At 45.9% G+C, this 12,001-nt stretch overlaps 1 protein-coding gene across 14 annotated transcripts in view; it reads left to right on the forward strand.

Annotated features, from left to right (window-relative positions):
* Positions 1-284: 284 nt before the first annotated feature.
* The window catches only part of TCF7L2 (transcription factor 7 like 2), a 182,880-nt gene continuing 171,163 nt past the window's right edge, over positions 285-12,001 (forward strand). For all 14 annotated transcript variants that reach the window (XM_074592607.1, XM_074592612.1, XM_074592613.1 and 11 more), the window contains exons 1-3: positions 285-1,145; positions 1,457-1,523; positions 1,717-1,841. In XM_074592607.1, the coding sequence (XP_074448708.1) occupies positions 957-1,145; positions 1,457-1,523; positions 1,717-1,841 (381 nt within the window). In that variant the 5' untranslated portion in view covers positions 285-956. The remainder of the gene's footprint in view (positions 1,146-1,456; positions 1,524-1,716; positions 1,842-12,001) is intronic.

The raw sequence follows: 12,001 nt of genomic DNA on the forward strand, positions 1-12,001 counted from the left end.
ACCCCCCCCCCCACCCGCCCCCTTCGCTCCCCGTTTTGTATCCCGGCCCCCCTCCCCCGGCGGCGCCCCCCCGCAGCCCGCTCCCCTCCCCTCGCCCTCCCGCTCCCATGCCAAAAAGGATCATTGTTAGTTTCCTACTTCCCCCACCCTCCTCCTCCTCCCCCTCCCGCGCCCCAGACCTGTTTATTTATGCAGACGTCACCGGGGAGCCCCCGCCCCCTCCTGCATCTCATTAAGTGCCTGGTGTGTTTCTCGCTCCCTGTCAATAATCCCGGATCCCAGACTTCTCCGTTCCTCCGGATTTCGATCCCCCTTTTTCTATCTGTCAATCAGCGCCGCCTTTGAACTGAAAAGCTCTCAGTCCAACTTCAACTCACTCAAACCCGAGCGGCACGGGCTCCCAATATCCGCGGCGGCTGCCCCCCCGTTACAGCTGACTTCTTGGGTTGGTTTGTTGCATTATTATTTTTTTTTTTTCTTCCCCCCCCCCTCCCCTCCCTACGCCCCCCCCCTCTTCCCCCCTCCCCCCCGGTCTATATATTTTTTTTTTATATTATTATTATTAATAATTTTTTCGCGGGTGCGTGCGCGGGTGCGTGTGCGCGCAGTGCACGCCGAGCAGCTCCCTGGAAGAAAGAGAAAATCCCGAAGAAGGAAAGGAAGAAGCCTAAAGTCACTGGTGCAAAGGAGCAAAGAAGAGACATTTCCCTCCCCTCCTCCTCCCTCTTTTCCCCTCCCCAGGAGGAAAGCGAAGGGGCAAGAAAAAAAAAAAAAAAGAAACTTTCACCTTGGACTCTTCTTTTTGTGGTGCAAACTTTCCCCCCCCCCCCTCTTATTTTTTTTCCCCTTTTTCCCCCCCGTTCCCCTCTTTTTTTTTTTTTTTTTTTTTTTTTTTGGTGTGTTCCCCCCTTCCCCTTTTTGCAAAATTGCTGCTGGTGGGGTGAGCCAGGAGGAAAATGCCGCAGCTGAACGGCGGTGGAGGGGACGACCTGGGCGCCAACGATGAACTGATCTCTTTCAAAGACGAAGGGGAGCAGGAGGAGAAGATCTCCGAGAACTCCTCGGCCGAGAGGGATTTAGCTGATGTCAAGTCGTCTCTCGTCAATGAATCAGAAACGAATCAAAACAGCTCCTCAGACTCGGAGGTACGGGGGAAGCCCCCCGCGGGGCCGGTGGACGGGCGGGGGCCGGGGAGGCGGCCGGGGCCGGGGGCGCCGGGGCCGGGTCCCGCCGGCGCCCAACTTTCCTCCGCGGCACCAACTTGTAACGATGCCTTCTCTTCTGTTTTGTTCTGTTTTGTTTCTCCCCGCACCTTTCCCCCTTCTTCTTCGCCCTTTTTATTCCTCCCCTTCTCCCTTCTAACCTTCCCCCCACCCCCCCCCCCCCAAAAAAAACCCCACCGCCCCCCCAACCCCCCCCCCCGACCGCCCTACGCCGACCCCCGGCTGGCTCCCAGGCGGAACGGCGGCCCCCGCCTCGGTCCGAAACTTTCAGAGATAAATCCCGGGAAAGTTTAGAGGAAGGTGAGTACGGCGGGCCTGGCCGCCCGCCCGCCCCGCACCGCCCGCCGCCCCTCCGCCGGGCGCCCGGCTCCTCTTTTTGGGACACTTGCTAAAAAAAGTTTTCCTCCCCCACCCCAACCCCCCTTTCCCTTCTCTTCCCCCCCCCCCCCGTTGCCCCCTTCCTTCCCCGCTCGTGTCTCCCCCGCCATGTTAGCTGCGAAGAGGCAAGATGGAGGGTTGTTTAAGGGCCCACCATACCCGGGTTATCCCTTTATAATGATCCCCGACCTCAGCAGCCCGTATCTGCCCAATGGATCGCTCTCTCCGACGGCGAGAACGGTAAGTGCCGTTTTTTTTTTTCCCCTCTCCTTCCCTTCCCCCCCCCGCCCCGGCTCCCGCCGCCGCCGCGCTCCCCGCTGCCCCCGCTCCCCGCCGCCCCGGCCCGGCCGCCCCCTCTCTCCCCCCCCGCCGCCACGAAAACTTTCCAAACTCTGCGGCGGGAGGGGGTTTGTTTACACTTCGCCATGTTGCTTTCTTTCTTTCTTTCTTTTTTTTTTCTCTCTCCCCCCATTACTTTCTATTTTTTTTTTTTTTTTTTTTTTTTTTTTTTTTACTTTCAGTTTTGCGGGCAGTTTTCTTGGAGCCCTCGTAACCTCCCCTGCGGGGGGGCTGGGGAGAGGAGGGGAAAAGAAAAAAACCCAAACCAAAACCAACAAACCAAACAAGCCCCAAACAACACTTAGTCTATTATCAAAACTGGAAGTTTTAAAAAAAAAAAAATAATTAAAAATCAATTAGTTGCTTTTATTTATCTTTTTTCTTCTCCCCTTCCTGGAGGGGGTTATTTTCTCCCGGCCGCTCCCTCTAAACTCCTGCTTTTCCATGGTGATCCGTCGCCTCCTCCGCGGCGGCTGGGCCGGCTCCCCCCTCCCCTTTCCTCCCCCTTAACCCTCTCCTGCCCTCGCCCGCCCCCCCCGGCCCGCGGGAGCATCGTTGCGCCCCTCCCGGCCCTGGGTGCCGCGAGTTGTGTCCGGTCTCAGCGCAGGGGCCCCGGCAGCGCGGGCCGGGCCCGGCGGCGGTGCGGGGGCCGGAGCGGGGCACCCCCGGCCCCCTCCTCACCTGGGCTCCTCTCTTGGTGTGTGCCTGGCGGTGTTTTGGGGATGGGGGGGTGAATGGGGGGATGTGTGTGTGTGCGTGTGGAGGAAAGACCTGAGGGTTGAGAGCAAAGCTGAGTCCGGCAAGCGAAATCGCCTCGCTTAGCTCTAATAACAACAGCAAACAAACAAAAAATAATCAAACAAGTCGAGAAGAAATTCCTCCTGGAAGTGTGCTGGCAGAAAAACAGTTTGCTAAAAGCGTCCGGTTTTTTGTTGTTGGGTTTTTTGTGGTGTGTTGGTTTTTTTGGGTTTTTTTTTTTTTTTTCGCCCGCCTCCCCCCCCCCCCCCCCCCCCCACCGGTTGGGTGGCGAGGGGTGCGCTGCTCTGCACGCCCCTGCCTGGAGGGAGGGCAAGTTTTAGCCCAGCTCGCAGCAAACTTTGGGGTCTGCTGCTGGGTTCGTAGTCCCGGCTGCTTTTTTTTTTTCCGTTCGTAGCGTCACCCACGGTGTGCTCTGCTCTGACATCAGATTTCCCAAGTGTTTTCTTTCCTTTTTAAAGAGTTTTAACAATTTTTTTTTTTTTTTTTTTTTTTGCTAAAATGGCTAAATCCTCTGGGGTTACAAAATAACTACGTGTTCCTACCGGTGGGTTTAGCATTGCTGTTTTGTTTCTTCTGGGTGTTTCTAAATCTGAAGCGTTCCCCACCGTCACCATGTGTGTTTTGTCCACCTTGCTTCCCCCCCCCCCCCCCCCCCCCTTACCTTGTGGTAACAGGCGATAGCGATTTGCAATAATAGATCTAGTGTTTGGTAGATGTTGAAGCCGTACTAATGAGTGGGGGCTTGGACAACTTCAGTGTATCAGATCTACAAGTGTTTTAAAGCATTAAAATATTAAACAGCGGGTCAGGCTTGTTTTCACTTAGTAAAACGTCAGCAGACACAGATTAGTAAATGCAGAGTGGCAGGGAGGTAGCAAGGAAGGTTTTCGGACTTTGGCTGTGTTCGGGGCTGGGGTAGGGTTTTATTTTGGGAGCTCGTAAGGCTCTTCCTGCAAGGAGGTGATTTCTGGGACAGTAGCGTAGGGGTGACTGCGGTTTGCAATGGTAATGACGGGGAGGGGAATTCAGGGGCTGAAGGCATTATATTTTTTTTTTTTTTCCTTTTGAATACGGTCACCCACATGTATATGGATGATGGTGATAAATTCTAAATTCTATAAGCGCGAGGATCCAGATGGCAAAACAATCTTTGTTACAAATCACTTTGTTACAAATTGTGAAGCTTTGTATTCCCTTTTTCTTTTTTCTTCCCCCCCCCCCCCCTTTTTACCATAAATGCATTCCACTGTTCCAAAGTGCAGGCTCATAGGAAGCACACCTCCGCTGCTTTTTTCTTTAAGCAGTTTTTCTTACAGCAGCTGCAGTTCTTTATTTTTTTGCCTCATTACCTTTATTACAGATCCTTTTTCCCTTAGCGTGTGCAGATAGGATCCTTCAGCAGTTAGCTTTCCTGGAAGTATTCTTCCTGCCCCCCCCCCGCCCCCCACTTCCCCAGTTAAAAAAGGCCTCCATAGGAATGTTGGGTTTGTGTGAATTAAAGGTACTGTACAAAAGATTACAGGTTGGTTTATTGTTGGTATAGCAGGTGGCCTGCTTGTCTTATCAGATGGATTCTGAAAGGATATTTCCACACTCAATAGGCAATTTTCTTATTTCCACATCCAGGCTCCAGCATCCTTCTCCTATCTCCTTAACCTTATTCTTTCACATGCCGTGTGCTTGTTTGTTTGCCTGCCACTTAATTATAGCCAGGAAAAAATTAAAGTTGTTTATTTAGGCCTGAGAGCAGAATATTATACAGATTCAGCGGGATAGCTGTTGCCTGTCACACGCTGTTTTTAGGTGGATTCTAGTTCTCTGCTGTACCAGCTTTCAGTTCCAGACGAACTAGATCTTTCTCTTTCCTGTTTTTTTTTTTTATTTTATTATTTAAATACAGGTTGAAAAGGTATAGATGATTCTGCATAATTACGAATTTTATTTTATTTTTATTTATGTAGCTTTTTCTGAAGCCGTATTTGTTGAGTTTAGAGCATGCACGGTAAAGAGGTGATGCAGATATGTAGCAAAATTGCTTTTCCTTTGCTTTTGCTGTTGTAGAATCTTAAATCCGTGGGTGTGGTTTTTTTGTTTGTTTGGGTTTTTTCTGTTTTTTTTTTTTTTTTCCTTTTTGTTTTATTTGGGGGTGTAGCGGGATTATTGTGTTTTGTAAATGTACCTGTAATTGTCTGTTGAAGAGCAAACTCCTGGGCAGCAGTTTCTGCTTTGCTGCTTCAGGAATGTGAAGGATTATGAAGTAACATAAAATCTGCTTGTGATGAATAAAATATTATCTCAAGAATAATGCTTAAAATACTGCAAACTCTTCATAAAGCTTTGGATAGGAGTGATTTTATTTTTAAAAGTCAAAAGATTTTTTTTTTCATGTTAATCTTGCTTTTGATAGAATACTGCGGATTGCTTTTAAGAATAGATGTGTATTTTAAGTAGAGGTCTAGTCAAATAGTAATGAAGTGATGGAGCTGAGAGTGCCAGTTCCATACCTCCGCTTGCAGAGAGGCTGGGGTAGCTGCCTCTTGGGGATAATTAAGGAGAATGTTTTCCTTTCAGTGTTGGAAAATGAAGAAATGGTGTATTTAATTTTTCCCCTAAATTTCAAGCTTGGTTCATGCTTTCGGTGGGCAAATGGATGCGGTGTGATTTGAGGAAAGCCTGCTGGCAGATAGTCTTAATTTTACCTAGTGCTGTTGCATCTTCCTTTTCCCAAAATTGTTGCTTGCTGAGTGAGACTGCGGGAATAAGCTTGCGTTTGGCCCTGAAGTTTGGGAGTTGGGAATAGCTGTGGTGGAGAGCAGCCCCCTCGCCTAGATTTTACGTTCAGGAAACAACTTTTTGCTTTAATTGACTTGAAAAAATGGTTGTTTTCCTTTATCTACGGAATCAAACAACATAATCCTTCCTAATACAAAAGCTGTAGACCCTGGGGTGTGAAGGGTTAATGGTGGTCCTTTTTTTTTTTCCCCTCCCTCCAATTGTTTTGACAACACTTTTCAAAGTGTGACATTCCAAGCCCTTGCAATACAATGTAATATTACTGTAATTACACAGGTCATTACATTTTAAATAGAGAACAATAAAATGCTTATCGCACTGAAAAAGAACAGGTGTTCTTGCCCTTCTTTGGTATTTATGCTAATTGTTTTTCATCTCCTTCAGAAATATTTATGGCTGGTGTGTTAAGGTTTCAGTCTCGATGTGACAATATTCATTCTTTACTAATCTTTATGGTTGAGGTTTAATGTCTGCAGTATGGATTATAGTATTAATGTCCACCAACTAGTTTAATAATGTAGATACAACTTAATATGTCAGCACTTTGGTACTTTATGATACATAGCCATTCAACGGAGAGTGAATTATTCCCTTTCTTTTTTTTTAATTTTTTTTTTATCTTACAAAAATTTGAATGGACGTACTTTTAATAAAGTTTCTGGACTTGTGTAAAAACAACCTATTAAATGAGATGATCCTGTGGTGTAAATCAAATGGAACCTCCATAAAGAAACTTTCCTCATGCTTAATTAGGTAGATTGCTGAATCACTCTGCTATAGCATTAGCATAGCTGGTATACAATGGCAAACAGACTGTGTTTGTTAACTTATTTTCGGTAAAGAAGCTGATTTATTTTTAATTCTCCTTCCTTTTTTTTTTCTCTCCCCCCCCCGATAAGATTTCATTCTGGAGCAAATGCTGCATTGCTTAGTCAATCAGCTTCTCTTTAGGGGGCTATGAAAATTAGTTAGAGAAAAGTTTCATGTTTCTGGGACCTTGCAAAACAATATAATGCAGTACTGTTACTTGAGTGTACAGGATAATTGCAGGACTGCACTTCATTAAAAATAATATTTGCTTTGGAAATCGAACAATTTTAATAGGTGCACCAGTGGCTGATCTGTACTGAAAAAAAATAAAAATACAGTAGATGCCTTTCCAGGTTTTTTGAATGCGTTCATACATGGACTGATGATGTTGAGTGGGGTGGGATTTTTTTTTTTTCCCCCTTCCCCTCCTTCCTCTTCGTTTTTTGTTCAAGCAAATATGTGCTGATTTGTCAGCTGAAGATGGAGGGGGGTGGTAGGGGGGAAGGAGTATGTTGCAGCTTTCATTGGAGCTTGTAAAGCAGAATGTAGGTAAAAATGTTTTAAATTTGTCAGACTTTTCATGACTGGGCCCCAAAATCAGATAAAAAATGTGGTGTAGAGAGAAAGGACAGCTGCAGATTTTTTGTGTGGACGTGTGTTTCTGTACCATGACTAAAAACTCTGAGGACCTTTTCCCAGCTGTCTGGGAGTTATGTGGAAGTTGGATTATTGGCAGTTAAGCATGAGACAACCTGGATTTAGCAAATGCTCTCCTACACAGGAAGCAGATGACATTATCCTGGGGGAAGGGAGGAGATCCTTCTCCAGGCCCAGCCCGGGGGGAGACGCCTGCTCCCCCCAGCCTCAGAGCAGCCAAAAATGAGGGCTGGCCATAGGCGCATAGAAATACAAAAGTGGTTGGGTTGTCGATTTCGTGGCGTTTTTTTTCCCCTTTACTTATTTTTTTTTTTTTTTTTGGTGAAATCAGATGTTCTGCTCCCACACTGGGGCTCTTGTGAGAAGTTTTGTTTTTGGGGGGGGGGGGGTGTTTGTGAAGTTTGGGGGGTGGAATTTAAAGCTCAGTTCCCCGGGCGTCTCCTCAGGGCCGCGGCCTGGCAAATATGTAAGTAAGCCTTAAAACTTTTGACTTCTAATTGGGCACATTTGTGAAGGAAATGGTTAATTTTACAACCAAAGGCAAACTTGCACCTCGACAGGTCTGCTGAAAGAAATGTGCCACAGTCGTTTGCTGGCAAGCACCGCAGGGTCATAAATCCACGGGGTTTATTTACAGCCTATAACACTTATGAATGTTAAGATATTTGACGCCACGCTGGCCTTATAATATCCAAGGTCCACAGACACTGGCAGTGGGTCAAATTTCTTTCACTAATTATAAGCAATGAGAGATGGAGTGTGGTACTGGGGGTGGGTCGGGGGGGAGATATGGAAATCCTCTCCCTCCCCACCCAAAAGCGAAGAATATTTCTGCTCCTCCTCCCAACTGCTGGTTTATGTTTGTGCTGCCTTTTTTTTTTTTTGCCCCCTTTTTTTTTTTTTTTTTTTTTTTTTAACGTAGGCTCCGAAGTTTATAATTAACGCTTGCTGGGCTGCGGGTGACGCAGCCAGGCTGAAGGAGGGAAGAAGTTTAGCGCAGCTCGTGTCCTTTGCAGAGGTCTCGGCTACAGTATTGTGCCGTATTTCCTAGATGCCGACACAAGCAAAGCATTTAAAGAGAGATGACACCTGGGAACGTTCTTTCATTTTCTCACGTACCGCTGAGCCAGGGGAAGGGGAAAAAATAAAAATAAATAATCAGGTTTTACGCAAAAGGTGGATGCTTGGAAGTGCGTCTGTTAGATTGTAAGGCCTCTTAAAAAGCAGCAAAACCCCCACGTTGAGGGAAAACATCCTGAATGAATGAGGGTGGTGAGGTTAGAGGTGGTTTTAGAGGTTTTTTTAGAGGTTAGGGGAGAAGCCCTGTGTCCTGCTGGAAGGGACAATCCAGGATGGATGCGCGGGTCAGCGTGGAGGGGCGAGGGGAGGTGCTGGGGTGGGGGGGAACGACACGGCGGGAGCGGGGGCTGCTGGAGAGTAATTGGAGGACAAAGGAGGGATGCTGGAGCAGGAGGAGAAATCGCAGAAACTTGGAGGTGTGCGTGTGTGTGGGGGAAACGCCAGTATTTGAACGGATGGTTGGAGAGGAAGCTTGGGATCTGGGGATTGACTCTTAAGTGTCAGGAAAGTCTGGGGCCCAGGGAGCAGCGCTGCCTCACTCAGCAAAAGCTCCTTATTCCCAGCCCGCTCCCCATTAAACACGCTTTCCGAGAGTGGGCAGTTGGATTTGAAGTGCTGCTGTCTTGTTTGTGCTGGGTGTGTGTGTGTGTGTGTTTTAACAAGAGAATGCGATTACTCAGATATGCCTAGGTATTGCTTTTAGCTTTAATTTCTCCAGGAGTTGATTTTGGGTTCCCCGTAGGTTACTGTTGTGCTTGGAGACTAATTTAAGAAAAAGGCAGGGTTATGTGTGTGGTGGAAAGCTGCTCTCCCTCGCCCATATGTTTTTCTTCTACGAGCCATGTAAAACCTGACTTTAAAAAGAAAAAAAAAAGGGGGGGGGAAAAAAAAAGTGAGGGGGCTGTCAATTTGGCCCTTCCAGAAATAGCTGTACAGTTTTGTTGAAGGTTTTATGCATTTCCCTAATCAATGGAGCGCTGTGACTTATTAGCCCCCGGGGACAGATCCGAATCCCCCAGCGCCGTGCTGCAAAGCTGGTGTGGTATTGTACCTTTTTAACAGGTTATCAACAAGGATGTTCCTCCGTGTTCCCAGGACGCCTCTCACCCCTGCTCCCTCTGGCATCTTTTCCCCCCCCTCCTGATTCTTTCCGGCAAAATCTGTTCAGTCTCACGCCTTTGTTTTAGGTCGGCTAAACCCTCGACCCTTATTCTTCGTGGGGTCACGCTCAGGCAAGCGGGCAGTGCTGAATGAGTTAAGTCGCTGGCTGAAGTTTGGCTTCATGCAACTAAATTTGAGGCCTGGTAGGCATTAGCAGGGCACAGCACATTTACAGAGCTTAATTAGTACGCGCTGTAATTGTTCATGGTCTGCCAGAAGGAGTAATGTTCAGGAAAAGTGGAGTCGTTCTTCTGCAGTCTTCAGTTTTAAAACGATAAATCACTTGCATATTTGTGCAGTGATTCAAATGGAGCTGAGACCTCTCCATCTCAACATGTGGTAAATTGTAAAGTCAATGAATTGCAGATGTAGGGTACAGCGGATTCTCTAAGAAAATGTGGAATGAATGGGGAAGGGTGATGCTATAAATACGTACTGAGAAGATAACTGGGTTTCTGCTTGCTGTGCCAATTATGATGTACTAAAGATATTAGCAATTTTGTTTCAATGTATTTATTTTAAATTTCTTTAAGCTAAATATAGGGGTACCGCGTTGCTTCACTTGGTGAGGTTTTTATTAATGCTCCAGAACAATGGGTTTCATATGGAAATGCGTGTGATAGCCATATTAATACAAATTAATTCATCATGGCTAATGTTGTAGCTGTTACTAGAGGAGTTTATAATGATGGGACACTTTAAAGCGTGGCTGCAGCAACTTATAAGAAATGTTGCGGTAGAGGATGCCTTTATGTTCTAGTGGGGGGAAATACCGGGAATATTATATATCTCACCATGGCTTTTTGTATCTGCCCGTAATTCCTTCCAACTTCAGAGACACTTTTTGGGTGCATTAATCCGACAGCCTAGACCCTATTTTAAAAAAGCAAAACACAAACAAAACTACACTATACAGATTGACATTGTAAATGCCGCGTATTGTTTTTTTTTTTTTTTGAATGCGGAGAATGTGTGTCACTCTTACTGCTGTGAAATCTTGTCTTCCTTGGGCTTGGTCCAAGATCCATTGAAGTCAGTGGAAAAAAGGCTTCTATTAATAACGAAGGGCTTTGGATCAGGCCCCGTGTGTCTTGAACCAATGGCCAACTTCTTCAAAAGTGGATAAAGGTATTGAAAAAGCCAAACTCAACTAAATGTCATATTGATATATTGCTGTTTCTGTGCTGTCTTTTGCTCTTGGAAAAAAAAAAGTTATGTTTTCAATGGTACTTTCTTAAATGAACTCCTGCCTCTGCAATATCTGACTTTCCCACAGAAGCGTGGAGCATCCTGGCAGGATCAGGATTTGGTCCGAGGCTGTGTTGCTTGTCAATACTGCTTTTCTAATATGAGTAGGTGGATTTGTGTGGAAGTTGTAAAAGTTAATGATTGTTCTCTGACTCATGTGCTGCTGGTTTCAGCAAAGAAGAAATGATGACAGCAAAGTGATAGACATTACAGGAGACAAGCGTGCTCTGGTGAGCAGAGAATGGATTTGCATTGTTTGAAATGCTTTTGCTGCTTGCACGAGGAGGGAGAAGATGGGAGGGCAGCGTCTTCTTGGGGTCAGATGTTTCGGGTACCAAACTCCCTGGGGTATTTGTCCAGGAAGCGAGGCTGAATTCCGGAGAGACTCTCTGTGGTGTTAAAGGTCCCATAACCATTTGGTTAGTCCTAGTGATACAGTTAGTCCTGCCTAACTGTTTTCCCCTCTCGGCAGAACAGGTTTTAGTGCCCTAGGCTCTGTGGGAAATACGATTGCGCACCTAATGGCTACCAAGTACGAATATGTAATTGTGCTCGACCAGTATCTACCTCACAGCTTCGTAGGGCTCCCCAGAGTATCTGTCGGTGTGAAAGGGGCTGTATACAACAAAATCAGTCTCTGCTTTTTAATTCAGTAGTGACGGTGATGCAGCCGAGACACCCAAAAAATCCAAAAGGAGGGTGTGGGAAGTAACAGTTAGAAAATGCCAAGCTGAAAATACTGCAAAGGGACCTTGTGGGGAATATTCTTAGATATTGGTAGAATAGAAACAAATCATCCTATTTTAAGAAAGGGAAAAATAGAGCAAGAAAAGGTGGGGGCGTACCTCTCTGAGCACATCCAAACTGCCAGTGGAGTCAGTGACTCCTTAAATAATGATCTGGAAAAGTCTGAGGCTATGGGCTTTTCTATTCTAGAGACAAGCCACTACATTGATTTCTGTTTTTAACTGATGCAAATATTTAATAAAGGTTCTCTTGGAACTGCTTTAAACCCTCGCCTGAATAATTTTAACTTGGTTAAACCAGTGAACTGGTTTGGGAGCATACGCAGTAAGAGGTTTGCATTGGTTTAATTAGATTTAGGAGATTTATAAAACCAGGGCCACTACTCTGACATAGGCAACGTCTGGAAGACGGCATATAGATGCTGCATTGATCTACACCCAGGCTGAACAGACTGCTATTGAAATTACGCTATTATAAGTGTTTGCCAATATTAAAGAATCCACGGGAAGGTACGACCTTGAATGAACGCATCAGAAGAATAAGATGGCAATCAGCGTTTCTACCTTTGTTTTCTCTGGGACATTGGCAAGAAGGTTTTCTCCCATTGAAAGGAGTTACAGATTATAGTTGTCTGTCTGGAAGTCAAGTTTTTGAAATTTTTTTTTAAATTATTAACCAAATGTCTCAGTTTACTTCTGATTCCTGTTACATTCCCCTATGGGCTTTTTTCTTAATTCTTAAACTGCACCATAAAATGTAGCATAAAACATGCCTGTGTCAATTAAAAAATGAAAGAAAAAAAAAAC

The sequence above is a fragment of the Larus michahellis genome, chromosome 6, assembly GCF_964199755.1.
Source record: "Larus michahellis chromosome 6, bLarMic1.1, whole genome shotgun sequence".
NCBI lineage: Eukaryota > Metazoa > Chordata > Aves > Charadriiformes > Laridae > Larus > Larus michahellis.